Below are 20,781 nucleotides of genomic sequence, written 5' to 3' on the forward strand. Positions count from 1 at the left end.
TTGGGAGTATAAGCTTGAGTTCTAAGTAATGTTTTAATCTTAGAAATGGTGCCTGTTATCAACTAATGTACTCAAGATGCATATACAAGTGATGAGACGTGTGAGCTTGAGGTCCAGATCAATGTTTTGAACAGCGTGCGAATTTGGTGGTGATCGCGTGCTAATAGCATTTTTAAAACCGCACGGTATGGAGCACCTCCCGCTTCAAAGGCGCGTGGAATCTCGGGAGTTCTCCGAAGATATGAAAAATACACGGAGCCTTAGACGTATAAACTTCACCCGAAAATTGCACATCGATATCTGATGAAATGATAATATAGCGAAGTTGACAATCCCTTGATCACGAGTCCCAAAAATAAATGGGCAACTCACTAAAGACAGTGACGGTCATCCCGCTTTTAACTAGTATTCACTTTTAACTAGTCTCACCACTTTTCACCAGTGTCATGCCATCCCAGGCCGGCCGTCAAAAATGGCGGCCGTTGGGTACCTTTACCCAGCAACACTGCTCAGAAACAAAATGGCCGCCATGACTCACGTGTGTGCATCAAGTGTCAATCTCTTAATAGTGGTTGTACTTTTGAATAATGTCATTTGTCCTCTCCTCCTGGTGAGAGGAATCACAACCCTTCTCCTCCTCAAGGGATTACTTAACTTTTATCCAGTGTAACCAGACGACGACAAGGACACTAAAGACCCCTGCTCTCTTACGGTATGTATGTATTTATTGCACAAAAACAAGAAAGGAAGGTCCACCAACAGGCGTTAATTGTCTCGCCTAGGGGCGGACACCGGAACGCCTGCTGGTGTGGGGCCGTCACTCTCTTACGGTACTTGATATATGTTTTCCATTTACGAACGTTTGCTATCTCCACACCATAATCCATAAACAGTGCGTTCCTGCTAGCTGGCAGAGAACACATATATGAAAGGTTGAAAAAATACAAGGTTAGATTTCTAACCGACTCTCGTCGGTCCCGAAATAACTGCATTGCTCTTGCTCTGCACGAAGAGACGATTCCTGCCGACCTGCTTCAGACGCGGGCCACTGAAAAGTACGAAAGCAAAACAAAAAATAAATAAATTCGAGCGCGGTAAATAAATTTTAAAAAATATTCGCACCTTAGTCAAGCGATATGTTAACTTCAATGTCCAGAGATGAAGTCTACTTGCTTCATGAATATCTTTCCCCACATCTTACCAGAACATCTTACCAGAGAACCGACACAATGTGACAGTGCAGAGCATATTAGGACATAATATAATATTTTTGTTTCACAAAAGAGGGGCTGCTTAACGAATTGTTTGCAGAGAACCACTGATTTGATTATACCACATGTGTATCCCAATACAAAGGGCTCACAAACTAAATCGCGGGTATCTCGTCAAGGTTTTATCACGAAGGCAAACGGATATTTCATCCTACAATTGTCTACAAATTTGGGTAAGTATACTATCTATTTGTAACTGTAGTTTTCGTCTGTGGAGCCAATGAGATAGTAAATTTAAATAATTATAACTTTTACCTTTAAAGGCGTGAGATATTTAAGTGAAAGGTCATTAGCGTAATCTGCGTACATATTTTTTATTTATAATTACGATTAGGTGGACAGCGACCCAGCATTGACCCGTGTAATTACCAGTAATTTAGAGTAACAGTCATTTAGAATTTATCTAGCAACTATAGCGACATGCGCAAGTTTTGAAGCACCGCCATTTCCACAGTAAAATTGTCTTGTCGATTCTGAACGTTGTAACGAGATCAGCCTTGATGAGTGGGGTCCACGTCACGTGTTCTCTTTGTCAGCAGTGCGGCTAACGAATTTTGAACGAGGCTGTGAACGTGTCCGTTTTTCGAACAGCTGGTGTTGTACACCTACCTCGCTCTGGCGATTGTTTTCATGAAAATGTCGTTTGACAGGTTTTTATGGTTTACGCGCGCAAAGCCTTCGACCTATTGTGCGAGAGCTATAAAAAAATAGACGTCCACGTCATTTTAATGATACTCCAGCAAGGCAGAAAAAAAAACGTATATTTTGAGATTGATGCGAGGTGCTGAGGTAAGCCCCGCCAGATTTGTAATTTTAGATCAACTTGAGCTTCGCTCCAACCCGGTAAGTGTTCCTGAAAGGCCCTGAAAAGTTGCCCCTCCGTTCAGTTCACTATATAGCGACGGCTAGAAAATCCACACTTATTAATAATTACCGACAAGGAGACTGATTTGGCGGGTCCGTACGACACGTCGAGTGCAGCTTAGAAGTCTACCTCCCCAAAACGTGTTAATCCGTGAGTATGTGATAAGTACCCTTCTTCTTCGTTAACAAGTCCTTGCGTAAGCGAGTAACGTATCTTTCACCCGGCAGTTCTATGTTCTAAGAGATATGGTAGAACAAAACGCATTGTTCGGTGTTCACGTGCTCAGTTGCCAAGCCCATGGGCTTGGCAACTGATTGAGAGATATATATTTTGTGAGCGGGGCCTTGGGCTATTGATAATTTATTCGGAGAATTGCGGGTTCAAGTTTGCTCAAAGTGCAATGTAGGCTATGATCTCGTTCTAGCATTTTCTTTTTAGTATGATTGAGTCGTTAGATGAGCAACATTACGCAACTGGGCTGCACGGACAATTTATAAACCATACCGCTGAAATATGTGAGACAAACTCTGAGCCATACGAGGAAAAGCAATTTTTGATAGAATCTTGCATTCCAACTTCTCTGGGGAATTAAAGTTTTAATTGTGCGGTATCCCAATCTAAGATGTTGATTTCACAAACAGGAGAGGCGTTTTACGGCGCTCATAAATACCGGTGCACAATTCACACTGGATATATACATTTCTTAGGTGAATTAAAAATTGAAATAGGCCCTAGGACCTTTTATTAAAGGGGCTTATTGTTATGTAAAGGGCGTTATAATAATAAAGCCCTGTAAAGAATCCATATGGCCCACGTAAACATACAGCGCATCGGGTCACACGTTACGGACGGATGGATGGACGGACGAACCACGGACAGATTTCGGGGGGTATTTGCCTCGGAATGCCTACGCATTAAAGTAAGGAGAATGTCCGATTTTCACGAAGAGCTTTTAGCCGCGCGCGTAGTTTCATGAGGCTGCAAGTACCGACGTACTGACACGTTCGCGTTACTAGCGCCACCTGTGTCACCAGTACTTTTTTTTCTCAACTTCGCCAAGCCTTTCGAGAAGGGGCTCTGTCAGGGCTCGCAAGCTTGGACGTTCCCTGTCTTCCCTATAGGCGGCGTAAAAATCGACGCCCCACGTGACCAACCTTGACCAACCTAAAGCGCTGTTTTCGACCATCAAGCCCACCAGACGGCGCAGGCAAAATGTTACTTTTGGTATAGAATACAAAACATTCATTCCGTGACTCAAAGAGCCCACACAGTTCGCTTACAATGTGTTATTTAAAAATACTATTAACAAGTTCCGCATCAAACATCCGTTGAGCAAAAATGTACGCAACTTTTTACGAACAGCCGACTGGTGCACCACCTTGTTTCTGAATTCGCAACCACAAAGCCGCCAATTCAAATTGAAACCGCTGCAACGGCCGACCGTTTCAATGTGCGCGGAGCACCGGTTTCGTGACTGTTATTGCTGTTATGTGCTTTTGCGTCCATCAGTTGTTGAGAGGACTGGCAAAACACGAGAATTGAGTGCTTGTGGAATGACAAATGTGGGAAATTCCGCATCGGAAGGCAGCTGTCGAGGCCAGAATATTCGATTCTTCAAACAGAAGGTGAGTGTTATGCACTCCGCTAGAAAGACGGTGCAAAGGAAACCGTTGTCGCCGTCAATACTTCATTTGTGCCCTTCGTTCGAAATCTTAGCGCAAGTGAACGAGTTGTTGTGGCAAAAAAAAAAAATGTTGTCACGAAAGCGACGTACAATTGCAGCGATCGAAATGAAATGATGTTCTGGCCTCTGTAAACTTGCGGATGTCAATAAACGATTTGTTCTCACTTGCTGCTCACTGTGGTCTGTGCCAGTCGAGGCCATCTGGTCACCTGGCGTAACATCACTTCACTAGCGCGGCGCAAGTAAACACGCGACCAGCGTGCCAGCCAGGAGCCAGCAGGAGCAGCCACGGCCGGACTCGACGCCCCTTTCGCGCGCGGGAGGAGGAGAGTCGAGTCCGGCCGTGGAGCAGCGAGCCGGCGGCCGCCGTGCGAGGGCAGCCATGTTATTAAGGAGCTCAAGCGGCCTGTGCAAAAAGCATCCGCCATGTTTACAAAGCCGTGTTTACAGCGCCATCAAGCGGGCGTACTGGGTAGTTCACGACGCCGCCACTACGCTTTTTCTGGCACTACAGGCAAAGCTAGACCTTTGCTTCTCTAAAATCCTCCCTGTTCTGTGGCTCTGTCGTGCGGCAGTGGCGAGAGCAGCGATAGTGCCCTTTTTTTCTGCTTCTGTGGCATTTATTTTTACATTGTCTGAATGAATCATGGCACTATTCGTAACGGCGAGGTGTAACCGAAAGGTGAGCTTTGTTCTCTTTCGTGGCTGTTGCTGCGCGCGGCGGAAAAAAATGGGTGCCGCATCTTCGTCGAGCTCGCTTATCTCAACTTTTTCGCCGTTCCTGAGCGCACGATGTCGTGTTAGGACCTCGCGACGGGCCTGGGGGCTTCGCAGATGCACAGGAACATTCGTTAACGACAGCTCGTAGATTAACATATGTTTCGCGTGCACGTTGTACGACGAGAAAAGACCGCGAGGAGCCGAAAGCATGTGCTCCGACAGGAGCTCCCCTCGTACCACGGGGAAACCGGTTGGTGGGAGCGTTTCCTTTTTTTTTTTTTCTCCACGCAAGACAAAAAAAAAAAAAAGTAGTACACACTAATTTTGGCGCTTCCTCGTTCGTTGGCTTCTGCTCTTGACCCCCCGTACTGTATACAAGCGATTCGTTTCTTCAACGGCATCGCATCGTAAAGTACGGTTCGTCGTTTTTCAAAGGTACGTAACGTGGCCCGTGATGTGTCTAGGTCGTGTAATTGGTTCGCGTGTGTATAACGGGAAATCCAGCTGTACGCTGAAGTTCACTGTCAAGGGCTGGCAGCGAGGAGTGAGGTCAACGGAATAATTGGAGCACGTTGCCCCGAGCTGAATATCGCAAGAAGCCTTACTGGTTTTTAACTACCTCCTACGTTCCACTGTTGTGAAAGCGCTAGATGTCAGTATATCTGACGCAGCAAAGCGCCTGGAACAAGATACTATCCGGAAATGTTCCGGTATCTCGGTGGTTGGCACGTCAGTAGTCGACCCACTACCGTACGCGCGTGTACCGAAGAAGATTTGTTTTGGGCCAGTAAGCATTGGTGTGTGCCCTTATTCATATCATATTCTGTAACATTTGAAGATGTATTGCCACCAGTTAAACTTCCTTTATGTTTAACAATTTTACTATGCAACCTTGCGGTCATCCCAGCCTTGGTTGGGTCACTTTGTTTTCAGGGCTTGCCCGTGTTCAATTCCTTCTCGTCATTTTACTGCGTATTGCACTAACGTAGGGGGAAAGTTGCTGAGGACACGGTGGCGTGAGTATGCAGTTTTTAATTTACGTCAACCTTGAAAATGGTTCCACCTCGACTGCCTGCTAACATATATCATGCTGGATTTGGTTATGTCGCGTATTCCTTGTGGCGCATATTTTCAGTTTATTTGCATTCTCATTATTCATAATACTTTGGGGGCAATCGCGCTTGTTCTCACAATGCTATGAGGGCCGCGGTCACTGTCAGTTTCCCAAGCTCTGCCTTTTGATGGATGGATGGATTGTAGGGTTTAACGCGCCGACGCAACGCAGGCGATGAGGCGCGCCGTAGTGGAGGGCTCCGGATTAATTTTGACCACCTGGGGATCTTTAACGTGCGCCGAAATCTCGTACACACGGGCGTTTTTGCTTTTCGCCTCCATCAGAAAAGCGGCCGCCGCGGCCGGGAATCGAACCCGCGACCTCGTGCTCAGCCTCTGCCTTTTGAGGTGCTCCATAAGGTTATTGCATCATCATCGTAATACAGCTTTCACGTGGGATTTGTTTTCAGCATATTTGCAACAGTGCAATTTATTTGTTGATTGACGAAAAGCTATCTGTGATAACTTCTCCCCTGGCTACATACAGCAAATGCCTCATACAGCAAAGTTGAAAGGGAAGCAGATAATGCTTTGTTGTATCCAGTGCTTCATTATTACTATTGTAAGTCTGCACTACCATTGTTCAAAAGTAAATTATGATTACTGCTGTAGCGTGGTGCTGTGGCGGGGGTGCGCGTATGATCCCAGCCATGGTGGCTGTTGTTCTGATGGCGAGCAAAGGTCAAAATGCCTGTTTTTCGCACTTTTGGTGCAGATCCCCAGTTGGTATCAATTAATCTTTGGCTGTCCACTATGGTACACCATGTAGCCCAGGTGCAGATGTGGTAAATAGAACTCCAAAATGTTTTTTCCCCACCATTGTGTCATGTCTATTTGTCTCAGCCCATTCGATATAATGAGGTTTAAGTGTGCAGAAATGCACTGGGCGAGGCTGCGGTGGGCACAGTGTCCCTGCTGCACGCATAATTTTTCGTTCTCACTTTGGCAAAGTCCTGTGCTTTCCCTTCTGTACAGTTGTTAAACGAAGCAGGTTTGTAGAGTAAGGGACTTTAAGGGCCGTGGCGGCCGCTTTTCTGATGGAGGCGAAAAGCAAAAACGCGTGTGTGTACGAGATTTTGGCACACGTTAAAGCTCCCCAGGTGGTCAAAATTAATCCGGAGCCCTCCACTACGGTGCGCCTCATCGCCTTCGTTGCATCGGCGCGTTTCACGCTACAATCAGTCAAGGAACTTTATGTGCAACCCCTAAGGATGCTTTGAACACAGGAGATTAAAAACGAATTCCCGAATCAAACAGCCAGTGCCGCAGAGGTTTCTTTTTTTTTTTTTTAATGCAAAAGCATTATATGGCTCGTAAGGTAAAAAAATCACGCACCCCTCTGTTAAACGAGGATGATGGTTGAACGCAAAGCTTTCTCGTGACAGATTCTTTTGTTGTCATCTAAGTTTTTCCAACCGCTTCGACCATGCCGAAATGGAGCAATCGGATAGACACCGGCTTTATAACGCAAGGGACCCAGGTTTGATTCTGGCCACAGGAAGTGTTTTTTTTCTTCCGCTTCAACGTTTTCGCGTTACAGACACCATCAGTGCTTTTAAAGAAAAAATGGTGTTGTCCACATAGGATGGCTGGAAGTTTTTTAAAAATGTGGCAGGGATAGAAATCAATGACCAGAGACACACATGGTAAGAGGCCAGTGATTTAACTGTTACTCTAACAGACGACACCAATTCACCAATGATATCTGAAAATACGCTTAACTCCAGGGAATGTTGCAGTTCTTCACTAGGCTGATATGAAATAAGAGTCTCTCTCAGGTGAAGGAATTTTCACCATGCTCGAGCCATGCTATTTTTGGGAAGTTAGTGCTTGACGATGCTGATGAGCAGTTTGAGGCCTGTTACCAAAATAACGGTGTACGTGCAAAGATGAGCTACGTTATGAACCACAGACGGATTTTTAAAAATCTCAGAATGTGGTGTGTTCCTTGCTGCGGCAGAAAACTTGTCCTTCTATACATGTGTGCGTCATGTCTCTCCGTGGTGGTTTAGTGTACTTGGCGGCAGCAAAGCATCGAAGACTGTTGAGATGCTATGCTGCTGTGCAGGCTTTTTTTTTTAATTTGCTTATGCCACTACTGCACATGTTCTTGATGGGGATAGTTTTGTCTTAAAATATGAGATATGTTTACATTCAAGCGGAAGTGTGACATTGTCGTCATCATGACTTCATCACCATCATCAGTAACTGAGGAGTGACCTGCTCCTCTGAGACGTAATGTAAGTGCGCGAATAGACAAATATGACAAATAGGGTCAGGATCCTTCTTATGAGCTGCGTTGCTTCTGAGGGGCAACATCAGGGAGTAGTGAGAAGGGGGGAGGGGGGGGGGGAACAGTGGAATTGCACAGGTTGACAGGACAGACGGGGACGGGTTAACAAATAATGTTGGGTAATTTGTCTATCCCGAGGAGAGGAAATTCTCAGGATCCGTTCCTTAATTCTTTTGGTCACTGAGGGGAGAGCATGTGCATCATATAGAACGCTCTTATGTTTGCATGTTTAGCAGTACCTCTGCCGTCACATTTTGGGCCTTGTCGATTCCCTTCTAAGATCAGTTGAAGCTGAATTTTTAAAAGTCATTGGTTGCACATAAAAGTGATGGGTTAGGAGGAGAAGGAATGTGTTTAAAAAAATGTATCCACTCTTTGCGTTGTGTCGAACCCTTGCTCCACTGATTATTTCTTTGTAGCGTAGTAAATGAGTAGCAAAGGTACAGTTGCCCAAACAGTGTGGCGACTGTTTACGAAATTAGTGTAGAACAAAATTTTTCCTAGCTTTTTAATTTTTTTGTTTTGATGTTCCCACGATTGCTAACAGTCACATTCTTTAAAAGTCCGTTCAGAATAAAAAAAGCAAGTTAATAAGAAACTTAGCCTGGTTATAACGCATCCAGGCTGGGGAATTTAAAAATTGCATAAGAAATAAAAATGCGTTACGGGAGGAAAAAATGTACGCAGTGTAATTGGTCAGAGAAAAATATTGTAAATTCTTGCGGTTTTTTAGATGCCGAGGCATACTCGTGTCCGGAATCGGGTGTCAGGGGCTCACAGTATTTTACTCTTATCAACTTGCTATTTTTTTTTTCTTTTCTTTTTTGTCGTGAAGGGTTGATTCGGGAGCGTCGTAACGGTTACATCCTCCGTTCTCTCGACTGCTTTCGGGGCTATTCATCAGTTTTCTTGAATTGTTTGCAATATAAAATTTTACGTTTCGGCACCCGCTGCCCAAAAATCCGGAAGATTTGAAGCGGGCGTCGGACGACAAGTGCAGCCGATTCTAAGCCGGGCCTGGCAACACTGTTCCGAAGACGAATCTAAAGCCGCAAAATCGGACAGTTTAGAAGCCAGGCTTGGGTGGCTTCCCATGTGGCTTCCCATGGAGGAAGCATAGAGAAAGAAATACTGGTAAGAGTGGACACTCCCATAGAGCCCTGCGGCCGAATGACTGTACTGTAGTGTAGCGCACCGAGCGGACGGAGAGCCAAACTACTAACCATACTTTCGTTCACTTTCGGTTTCGGTTTCGCGGACACCGATTTTGGCGGGTAGTTTGAAGGACTGGAAAGCGCTGCTCACGGCGACGGGCATCGGTACAGTATTCGGACGCTTTCATGCAATAATTAGTGTTTATTTGAATATATCGTTCTCAGGCTTAATGCCCGTATGCTTTTACAAAAAAAAAACCTTTTTCTGAAAACGTGAAATTGCAATTTACAGTACCACTCACACTTGGTTAAGAATTCTGTCGCGTGTTCAAATGTTGCCGAGACACATAAAAGAGACGCATCATAAATGAAGAAATATTTATTGCATGGCACTAAACGGAGCAAGTTCAAATTGTCATCATTCTTTGCAACATACATATAATAATAAACAGTGAGTAATACACAACAGAGACAATACACAGTAGTGACAGGAAAATACGTTTCCAGGAATGAAAAAAAAAATGCACAAGTAAAGGTATCACAACCACACAAAGGATTTTTGCTCCACGGTAATTGAAAATGCAGAAAACCCAGAAACTCAGCCATCCACAGGTTTACTTGTATCTACGACACCCTCAGACTCTGTGCGCTGTTGCAGTCATACAAAAATATCAACCATAACATAATCTAGACACTCGGATACTTGCAACTGTTTACAACCACTATCTCCGCAGATAATTTCCTTAGTCTGGCAATTTCTCCAGTTAGGATGTGAAAGAAGGGAAAAACTTTGGCTTTGATGGCCTTGCTTATTTGATGAACGCTAATGAGATCTATTGCCTCGGGGCAACTCCAAATCAGCAGCAGGAATTGAACAGAAATCCCATTTATGTGGAGATGCACACGCAAAAGGTTAAGAGGAAAAAAATCAACTTCCTATTGGTTCCTTGCAAGGGTGCATTTTCCCAAGAAGCCGGGTTACCTTCCGAAAGCGTTGCTTTCCCAGTAAAGGCAAAGGGCCAGGCGGGGATATTTTAGGTACGTGCACGTAGTCAACCGACAGGTTCCAGGCTCGATTAAGGCACACAAATTCATGCCTTCCGCTGTCAATACGAACAGTCTAATATAAAAAACAGGGAAGCAGTATATGCTTCTCGTGTATGAGACAATGGTGGCACATTACAGAATCCCATAAGCATTTGACAACGTAGGTCCCAACATGGTTCTCTTCATCTAGGCCAGTCCGACAACAGGCAGCACGTATGGTGACAAACGACATTTAGCATGACCTCTTACCCTGGCAGTCTTCATAATGTAAAAGGGTTTTTGTGAATGTACTGTTTTCACAATATTACAACTAGCAGCAACAATAACTTGCGAGTGGAGTTTGGAGACTGTATACGCTGTTAGTGGTTTTAATGATATGAGGCATGCCAGTGATAAAAAACCGTTTGTTCCTTGAGTCAACGATAGTCTTTTCAGTGGTCACGCCTTATTGAGTGCCGAGACTTGCGTTAGATTTTAGGTGCTATTGGCAAGGTTCAGTAGATGGAATACAGTTGCGGTATCCATCAGAATCATCAATAAGGTAGCAAGAAGCATTGCAGGCAGTCATCAATACAACTGAATAACTCTGGGAGAACAGTTGGCACGGCCACTTTTGTGAGTCCTGTGAGGGCAGGATCCATGAAGTGCTTGAACCATGTTTGGTATGACGAATGCAGCTGGCTGGTTGGCTCTGTCTTGAGGGCACCTGTAGACCTGCACAGGTGATAGGTGATATAGTAGACAAACTGCTTGCAATGACAGATGATATGCGAATAGTCTGTAAATTTCACTGCAACTAGTATTCAAGTATTGCCTCCAGTGCATGCCACCTATTTAAAACACAAGTTCTCTTATTCTATTCAGCAATCATGCGGTCAAGCTATTAGCAACACTTAAAATATGGGTCTTTGTAATTTCGCAACACTGGTTGCAATGCAATGCAATTCACCTATTGTTTGGGTTAACAAGAATGATAACGCTGCTCACATAGCCTGAATACCTTTGTCTTTTTTTGTAAAATCAGGACGAAGAGCGAGAGCGAGCTGAACGTTAAACAAACCTGTTGCCCCACGGGCTCGCGAAAGAAACGCATCCCGAGAACGGGCACCTGGCGAAAGTATATTTGGGCGCTGTGTGGGCACCATGGCAAGCAGCAGTGAGCGTCGTACTGAGTACTACTGACCGCTAAAGGCCATGCCTTAAAAAGATATGACAAGAAACACACAGTTCCGACTGAATAGGTGAAATCTGCACAATACGTGTTTAATGAAACTAGCCAAAATATGACCTGAAAAAAGAGAGCAAACGCTTGAAGAAACGGCAAGTGTGGAACAGTTGTATGCAATGCCTGCGATACCGGAATTGATATACGATGTAGAACGAAGACCAAATTTGAAGGTTTCAATGCACTGCGCGCTCACCCCGCCTCGAGCAAAGCTGTTATCTGCCGACGAAAGACGCGTTTTTACCGTACCTGGCGCGCCAAAGCGAAGCGACGAGCGCGCGTTATCGGCGTCGGCGAGCGGGTTCGCTTTGTACGCAGGCAGCTTGGTATGCACCCATGTGTAAAACTTACGATGAGTGTACGGCTGCTGGTTATGCCCAGATAAGCCAAATTAATGCAGATACGGCTACTTCGCCGTGTACGTTAGCCCGGACGGCTTTGCAGCGCATCACGGCCATAATAGCAGTAACAGTTGGCCAAGCTAGCAATGGCTAGCTAGTATAATACAACGCAGCCTGCGGCTCACGTAATTCAGTGCAGCGACAGCGCACAACACCTGCTTCGCCTACGGACCGCCGGCCGGCCGGCCACTTCCGCAACTCACAGCCGTCGTTCGCGGCACGTAAAACGCTACGTGCGACGACGGGCGCGTACCGCTGGCATCCCTCAGCGCTAGATAAAACGGCACAACCAGCCTAAAATACCATTGCGTCCAGCTAAAAAATGGTGTCTTACGCCTTTCCGGGGCGTTTCCAAAGCGCTTATCTTAAAGACGCAGCACTAGCTATGCCTGATTCCCTGAGGTTACGCAGTGCTCGCAGCGTTTGCAGTACAAGGAAACGTAAATATGATACGCCACACCAGCAGTTTAAAAAAGAAAGTCTCACCTTTCGTTCAGGATGCAAAACCGATGTCGCAAATAAAGCGCTAGGCGTTTCCTTCTCAACAACAGAGGTTAGCACGAGGCTGCAGAAACGCACGTGCAAACGCTGCCGAAAGACCCAAATGGCGGCTTGCGCTTGCGGCTTGGCCAGGCTTGGCGCAAAGAAGCCAAAAAAATTTACATTGACAGCCATTCAACTTATTACACAAATAAAAATGTGAAGTCTAATGTGCAACAAAATTTTAAAAGTATAATATTGTGTGTTAGCTTAATTTTAAATATATAGTTTTTAACAACTTGCGCCGACTGCCGGACGGCGCACGAATCAGTCCACTCGGCCGCGATAAGCCCGTGTGTCCACTCTTCTAATTTTTTTATTTCTCTATGGAGGAAGTGGCTTCCACACAAAGCGACCACTGTCCGGCGTGTGCGGACGGAGATTCCGAGTTATCAGAACAGAAGTTCGACATTATGATAGCCTGCCTACATATAAATTTAAACAATGCTACAGACCATGTTGTACTCTGTAAAAATAGTTCGGCGATCCTGTTTATGCTTCGAACTTTTGGTGGTGCAGTTACCTGATCCGCACATTTTCGGCCTCGGCTCGCCACGTGGTAAGTTAGGCGCAAAGGCACTTGGCGCCTTTGCGTAGGTCTTAAAAGCGCTTTCTGGTGATTTAGTACCGGAAATAATACCTAATTGTTTCATTGCTACGTGGGATCGTTTTAGTGAGCGCGCGGTAAATAATTCCTTTCTTTTCAAAGGCGATGGTCGTCCCACGTGGTGGAGCAGTGCCGTTGTCCAATTTGCCGAAATCGCCCTCTTCCATCAATATTTGGGTTTGTAGTGCCTACCGTAGTGGGGATAGCAGCGCCATTGTTTCGTGTGTTGTTGCCGACTTTTTCTTTTTTGGTGCGGTTAGTAGAAAAAAAAGTAAGAAGGCGCCGGTCATTGATGAAGACGGAGAAGATGAAAATGGGAAACGGGTAGGATGTGAGCACTGACTTATAGATTCTTTTAAAGAGCTGTGCATGTAGTGGCGCTTAACGTAACCAGACCCCTCTAAACGATTAGACGAACTCTGCTGTGGACACCCTTCAAATATGTAGGCGAGTGGCGTAGGATTTTAGCACGGATTGTTCGAGATAGCGGGTTTTCGTGCACCAGCCCGTTAATTGGGTGATCTGGGCGACAACGATGCTGAGACTGGACGTACTAATTTTGCTTTGCAGCTGTGTTTCGTGCCTCAAAAGCGTAAGCCTTTCTGTGTGTTATGCGACTTTTCATTTCTGAGACACATTAAGGCGGCAGTCATTGTCATTAATCAGCATGAAGGCGTGTACAGTCGGGGACTTAATTTTGCAGACCACGCGAGCGCGTGGCAAAAGCCACCGATGCGCGCTCTGGAGGGCCGGCGCCTGTTGTCGAGACCGCCGCGGCGCGCATGCGCGTCCTCTTTTACTCGCAGGCACGCCGATTTTCTCGCTTCCTACAACGGTCACTCAAGCACCGCATAGCGACGCCTTTGTAGCATTCCTTTCTTTCAGATGACACATTTGAGGCCTGACGTGACGATTGCGAGGGCTTTGGCGCAAGAGCGGCTCGCGTGCTGATAAACACTTGCGCGTGATGGTTTATTTGTTTGTTTTGGTCTTTATCGTTTATAGACGATGAGACTAACGGCTTGCGAACGGCGTCCCCGAATGAAGCTCGTACGAAGCACAGCCTCACCGTACCGCGCTACCGATGACGAAATGCCAGCTACATGAATAACAAACCTTTATTCACCTTGTTTATTGTGTAATTTGGCCACTGAACATATATTCCAGCTCGATCTCCGCTGCCCATAAAGTAGGCGATTTGCAGGTTTTATAAAAGAAATCCTCTGTTTTATTTTAATGTCCGCTTCCTTACTTAAAAATGACTATAAGACATACCCATATGTATTGTCTGTTCGTTCGACGCGTCGGCTTTATTGAAAACGGCACCCAGGGTTCCCGTCGAAGAACGCCATAACCCTATTCGCTACTTTTCGCCGTAATATTAATTGCTACTTAGGGCCTTTCGAATGTTTTGTCACTAATGAACGGGTTTTTAACCAATGAAAACTAATCAGCTTATCCTCCTGTTTTCTTACTGACCTTGTCCTTCCGCCCCGCTGGGCATCTGCAAGGTGGCTTTTTTCTGATGGAGGCGAAAAGAGAAAATGCTCAAGTGTGTTCGGGATTTCGGCTTATGTTACACATTCCAGGTAATCAAAATTAATCCGGAGCTTTCAACTACGATGCGCCTTATCGGCTTTGTAGCATCGGAGCGTTAAAACCTAATAATCAATCAATGCAAGCCGACCTTGAAGAATTGCTCCGGCCTTGAAGCAATCCATCCCCGTAGGAATGAATTCCTCGACTAACAGCATCTCTTGCCCTATTAGTAAGCCGGCAAAGGTCCCTTTGAAAAACACCTTCTTAAAAGTAGCGAATAATTTTACGGCATTCAATGTGAGCCCGAGGTGCCATTTTTACAGATGCGACGGGCAGAGCGAACAGACAATTTATGTGAGTACGTATTGCTATCATTTTTAAGTAATGAAGTAGGAAGCAAAAACATCGAAATAATTTTTTTATCAAACTTGCAAATCGCCTACTTTATGGGCAGCGGAGAGAGAGCTGGAATATATGTTCAGTGGCCAAATTACACAATGAACAAGGTGAATAAATGTTCGCTATTCATATAGCTGGCATTTCGTCATTGGTAGCGCCGTACCGTGAGACTGTGCTTCGTACGCGCTTCATTCGGGGACGCCGTTCGCAAGCCGCTAGTCTCATCATCTGTGAACGATAAAGAACAAAACAAACAAATAAAACATGACGCGCAAGTGTTTATCAGGACGCGAGCAGCACTTGCGCCAAAGTCCTCGCAATCGTCACGTTAGGCCCCAAATGTGCCATCGAGAAGGGAGGAATGCTACAAAGGCGTCGCTATGCGGTGCTTGAGTGACCATTGCAGCACCGCTGCAGGAAGCGAGAAAATCGGCGTGCCCGCAAGTAAAACAGGACGCGCATGCGCGCCGCGCCGGTCTCGACAACAGGCGCCGGGCCTCCAGAGCGCGCATCGGTGGCTTTTGCCACGCGCTCGCGTGGTCTGCAAAATTAAGTCCCCGACTGTACATCTGAATGAAATTGTCTTTGCTTTTTCTCCCTCTCTTTCTGCAGTTTGCGGCTGTCCTTTTACGTAGGATGTACAGCAACGGCACATCACATACATTAAATGTAAGTATGGGCAGGTTTTTGTAGCCTGTAGAACGTACTGCTTACAAAGTGTTTGTGTGGACAAGCTCAGAACTCCTGTTTGAGTAAACTTGAGCTATTTTATTGCAAAGGTAATTTTTCAGCTTGCCCGTTCGTGCTCCAACTCCGAATGTGGGCCACTCAGCATTAACAGGCGAGGCGGTGTTAGGAGCAACATCTTTGTGAATCATAGACCTTGGGGGGAGAAAGGGGGAGGGGGCTTTTTGTGTTCGATTTCGCTAGACTCTGCACACCTCCAACTGTTACCCACTACGCATAGAAGACCGTTAACTTGATGGACAAGAGAAATCTGAAAAGTTGGAGGCAAAGAAAAAAAACTAGGACATTGCAAGACTGGAATCTTGGAGAAAAGTGGAAAAGGCCCTTATACTGCAATGTGATAATGACTGTGATTTTACATCATCATTAAAACTTTCTGCACTGCACAAGCCACACCTAATCGCTATGGCTACACTTACAGAGTTGGAGAAGGATAAAATTAATTTATACCCGTAACACGGGCACTTTCAATCGCGATCGGGATTCAAACGTGCCGTGTAGCAGCGGCAGTGCATCGAGCACGCTCGAAAACTCGATCGCGATTGAAAGTGCCCGTGTGACAGGGGTATTATTGAGCATAAAAGGGGGTGGCTCTCAGAGTCCAGAAAGCTGTGAGCCAACGCAGCAGCTTGGGTGCAAGCAATAAGGCGTTTCTGGCCCTCGCACTCCGAGTTGACCATTTTGTTTGATTCAATCATGGCACTAAAATCCCTGTTTTTGTAGTTTTGGCCATTTTGTGAATTTAGTATCGGTCATCCGATACCAAACAAGCCACAGTTTTGAAACACAAGCCAGTGAAAACACAGTTTTGAAACACAAACACAAGTTTTGAAACACAAGCCACAGTGAGCTTTGAAATGTGGGTTTGCCAGGCTGGGTACCAGAACTTCTCTTCTTAAAGGACCCCTGCAGCCTGGAAAAAAAAACTTGCGCTAAGTATCAAAACTGCAGAGACTGGTGCTGTCTACTTGCCCTGGATGGTAACAGCAGGTGTATAATCATTGTAGTGTGAAAACATGGATGTAGGCTTCAAAAAGAACTTATGCATTAAGCGTGTTTGTTGGTTTGGCCAAATGAATACTATTGGAGAGTTATAGCGGTGCGGAGGAATGTCAGGGTACAGTTCTCTATGGGCGGCTGGTGCCACAGCATTGTGCAGAGGTGGTGGAAGGGGTTCTGCGCAGGCGCGCCGACCATATAATCAGGCACCGTAGCGGGACCGGCTCTTTGCTGAGCTCTCAGGTGTTTGTGAAAGTAAAGGTATAACCAGTGTTTGAATGTAGGGACTGTGAGTGAAAATTTCCTCTTTTTCCCCCTCTAGGAAGTCGTTATAGCGTCATTCGCAAGGACGCCAATCGGTTCATTCCGGAGCTCCCTGGCTGCTGTTCCAGCGACAAGGCTGGGCTCTGTGGCAATTAAGGGGGCCATAGAGAGAGCAGGTGAGCGTCTCATCGGCTGCCATGCAGCTTTTCAGGGTTTGTGTGGAACCCTTAAGCTATGTTGGGAGGAACTGCATAGCCCAAAGTTAGAGGAAGTCTCTTGCTCTGGTTGCCTGGTGGAAAAAGCAAAAAGTGAGGCTTAAAAAGTTGAGGGGGCAAGCAGAATCCAGGCAAGATGGACCAAGGCGGTGAAGGCTTGGTGTTAAATTTGGGATGAGAAAACCTAAGCAAAAAAGAAGCACTCCCATGTAATGTTTTTCGGAAATTTGAAAACCTCAACTTGTTGAGATAAATCCTGGATTCTCCGCTGTTTGCTAAATGTTTCTCCTAATTGTGAACCAAATTCAAATTTATTTTCATCTGGAGGTAGCATAGGAGCCAGGCTTTAAAGGGTAAACTCTCAACTTTCTAATTGAAAAAAAGTGTGGGGAAGTTGTACTTCATGAGGCCTTTTGACATCAGCATTTCGTCGCAGGGATCATTCACCACTTGAGGACAGAAAAGGGGGAATCGTGTGTTTACAATGGTTCAAACATTCTGTTTCCGTGAGACAACAAAATATTAAAAATATTACGGGTGTGTGAATACCGAATAGTAACTTTCGAAAGAATTTGGAAAAAAAGGCCAAATATCGAATATACTCTTTTTTTACAAGCCTCGATTTTTTGTAGGTTTTTGTGAAAAAAGACAAGGTTCTTCGCATGCTTGCGAGTCATGACATTCTCTTTCAACCCAAAGAACGCACTTTTCAACTCATTGGCACCAGTGCAGTTGCTGAACCACTGTGAGGCCATGCTTCAGAAATTAAGAGCGGACACGATGTGCATTTGAAAAATAACTTGCACTATAGTTGCTGTACTGCCATTTAGGCAACAACTAGACAGGCCTCGTAACTCCGAAGCAAGCACTTTGCAGGCATGGCACGAATACACTGCAGAACCACAATATTTCTGAAGCACATGAGGCGTGTGAAGGATACGTTGTGGAAGGAAGGCTCGCACTGCAGTCGCGTGCATGAGTCTGCGCTATCCCATCTGGCCTAAAAAAAAAGTGTGCAATAAGCATACATCAACTGCATTAAAGGAAGCCATCCTCTCTATTGATTTTATATTAACAGAGGTGCTGTCACAAGCACAACAGAAATGGCGGCGATTGCTTTACTGGAAGCTGCCCTCACGTGTAAACATCCAGCCGCCAAATTTCAAAGTGGTGGCCAGAATTGACGGCATGAAGGAACAATCTTATCGACGAAATTGCAAATTACTCCGTGTTGCGGGATAAAATTTTCAGTCCCTGCAAGGCACGCTCTACAAAAGTATGATTTGGACAGAACCTGCCAAGCAGCAGTGTGTTAGCATGCACCCACATCTCTCACTTTCACAACGCTGGGGACGTACAGAAAACACACTCGAAATGGTTACTGTAAAAGGAGAGGTGGGACCTTGGGTGCCAGAAATGATGCATACTTTGGGAGGCTGTGAACACTACAGTGTGCGCAATGCCTTTGCTAGATAGTATCTGATCTGGCGTCCTTGCCCACAGGGATTTTTGTTCAGCTTGGTGCATGTTCTTGGATATTTGAGGCACGAGATTTCCGTTTTGCTGCCACCCTAGGGTGCCTCAAGTCATGCCTAAGCAAGTTTTTTAGGCCATTGCATCAATGCAAGCTAAAGTGATGCCTTCTGGTTGTCCACCAGAGTTAACCAAATGGCCCCTGATGGACAGAGGGGTTTAGAAGTAGAGAGAAAAATAACACTGCTGAGACATGAGGTAAAGGAAAAATTCTGAAGCTAAGAATGTAGTAAGGTGTCGCGGGATAGAAGTACTTGGAAAGCATGTAAGTAGTCTGTTATTCTGGTACTGATTTGTCAATCCGGCATCCACGGTAACTACACTAGCTCTGCCAACACACCTCACAAAATCAGGCGGTTTTATGTGAAAAGCCACACAAAAGTAAGGGTCGACGCAGTGGGAGAAATTACTGCTGTAGTGGGCCTTGTTTCTGAAACTTTTGCAGCGGTTGTCGAATTCAGCCTTTTAGCAAGCAGCAGCAGCCACCTTGTGTGTCCTGAAACATGTTCAGTTGGATCTGTGCCTCCTTGTACAGTCTAAACCTGGTTATATCGAACTCTCAATAAAACAACTACCAACTAGTTCGATATAGCGGATAGTTCGACATATGCAAGCTAAGGAATCGGACGTCATAAAAGCACATAGCATTTATAAAAACACTTTATTGGTGAAACTGGCTTACTTTCGCATTAGTCCTGTATCTTCTGCTTGAACAACCTCGCTGCCTGAGACGGTATGCACTTCTTCACATTGTCTAAAGGGTTGAGAAGCTGAGGCCGCAATCTTTCACATTTGCAAAGAAGGGTCGGACTAGTTCCAGGGCACCAATCACTTCGGAGGTTGTGGGCAAACGATCGTCATTGCTTTCCTCGTTGTGCCCAGTTTCACTTGCACTGTGTGATGTCAGCAATGTAGTCCTCCAAACTCTCCCGTGGTCGCGACACCATGATCCACTCTCAAACCCGCCGACTGCTGATCCAGCAACGGCATCCAGAAATTCTGACAGTCTGCTCCACACTTTGGCAGCACCGGCAGTGGCTTCGTTGTGCTCTTCGTGATTTTAATTAAGGCCCGAGCGCGCTTCACGAAGCCTGAGCCCGACCCGGGCCTGTAACACCTAGCCCGGGCCCGGGCATTCATAAGTGAGCCTGGCCCGAGCCCGGCCTGGGCCCGCCATCTCAAGCCAAGGCCCGGCCCGGCCCGGTGATTTATTTTTTTGGCCTAGAGAGGGCCCGCGCGTGTGCGACCAGGCCCGGTCTTTGACGCTGAAGAAAGTTTATTATATTCCGGGCAACCAGACGGAGCATCTAGTTTGTACAAGCACGTCATGAACTGAACGCAAAAAATAAGGTTTTAAAAGTGCACGTAGTTTAGCTTTCACCGTCTGCAGTTCACGCCACATCGGCGTAATAATAGCTCGTATTCTTAGACGAGAGACATCATCACCTTTGATTACGAGACTCTTGGCAACTTCACGTGGTTGTCTCGGCCACAAGTTGGTATTGCAGAAATTTTTTTATCCGCATTTGAATCAGCGAGTATGTACGCATGTTGAAAAACTTCACCTGCAGTGGTCGTTAAGCGGTGGTGTTTCTCTGGCATGCGTGTTTGATTCCCGGCCACGGCAGCCGCATTTTGATTGGTGCGACATCTAAATCACACGTGTACATACATATACATAGGGGCACAGCTCCAGGTTGTCTGAATTAATTCCTTCCCCTCTTGGGCATTCCTTGTAATCGTATCTTTGGTATGTTATACACCAAAATATAAAATCTTGATGCAGTACACGAAATGTCATTAAAATTGCAGTATAGTGGCCATCAGACTTGGCAAAACACGTTTTTAAAACAATGAGTACAACTAACAGCACGAAGCGCGCAAAAATAAACCAAGAATATACATTTTGATGCTCTTTTCTGCACTTCACGTCGGACCTATTAATGGTTGTGCCTATGAATTCAAGCCCGAGCCCGGCCCAGGTTCACGGCGTCAAGCCCGGCCCGGGCCCACGGCCTTGAGCCCGAGCCAGGCCCGCGGGCCGGGTCGGGCCCGGGCCCGTGCAGTGCTCTACCCTACATGCACAAGCCAGCAGATTTGAAGCAATCTTGGGTGGTTTCTTTAGTAACATCTGCCCAGAATCTGCTTCGACAAGGGGTTCTCGG

At 45.9% G+C, this 20,781-nt stretch overlaps 1 protein-coding gene and 1 long non-coding RNA gene across 5 annotated transcripts in view; one reads left to right on the top strand and one right to left on the bottom strand.

Moving 5' to 3' along the window:
• The first annotated feature begins 4,368 nt into the window (after positions 1–4,368).
• The window catches only part of LOC144172847 (acetyl-CoA acetyltransferase A, mitochondrial-like), a 40,105-nt gene continuing 23,692 nt past the window's right edge, over positions 4,369–20,781 (top strand). Inside the window, exons 1-4 of one of the 4 annotated variants that reach the window (XM_077701465.1) lie at positions 4,378–4,502; positions 5,474–5,556; positions 15,471–15,527; positions 16,927–17,044. In XM_077701465.1, coding sequence (XP_077557591.1) covers positions 15,495–15,527; positions 16,927–17,044 — 151 coding nt within the window. In that variant the 5' untranslated portion in view covers positions 4,378–4,502; positions 5,474–5,556; positions 15,471–15,494. Of the gene's footprint in view, positions 4,503–4,952; positions 4,976–5,473; positions 5,557–12,725; positions 12,873–15,470; positions 15,528–16,926; positions 17,045–20,781 lie in introns of those variants that run through there. The other 3 variants (XM_077701463.1, XM_077701466.1, XM_077701464.1) reach the window with 3 other exon arrangements.
• LOC144172850 (uncharacterized) lies at positions 9,465–12,392 on the bottom strand. Its single transcript, XR_013323121.1, has 2 exons — positions 12,260–12,392; positions 9,465–10,861 (listed from the first exon to the last, which is right to left on the bottom strand). It is a non-coding gene; the product is annotated as an uncharacterized LOC144172850 (long non-coding RNA).

Source organism: Haemaphysalis longicornis, unplaced genomic scaffold, assembly GCF_048455015.1.
Source record: "Haemaphysalis longicornis isolate Haplotype H1 unplaced genomic scaffold, Haemaphysalis longicornis Haplotype H1 scaffold_262, whole genome shotgun sequence".
Taxonomy (NCBI): domain Eukaryota; kingdom Metazoa; phylum Arthropoda; class Arachnida; order Ixodida; family Ixodidae; genus Haemaphysalis; species Haemaphysalis longicornis.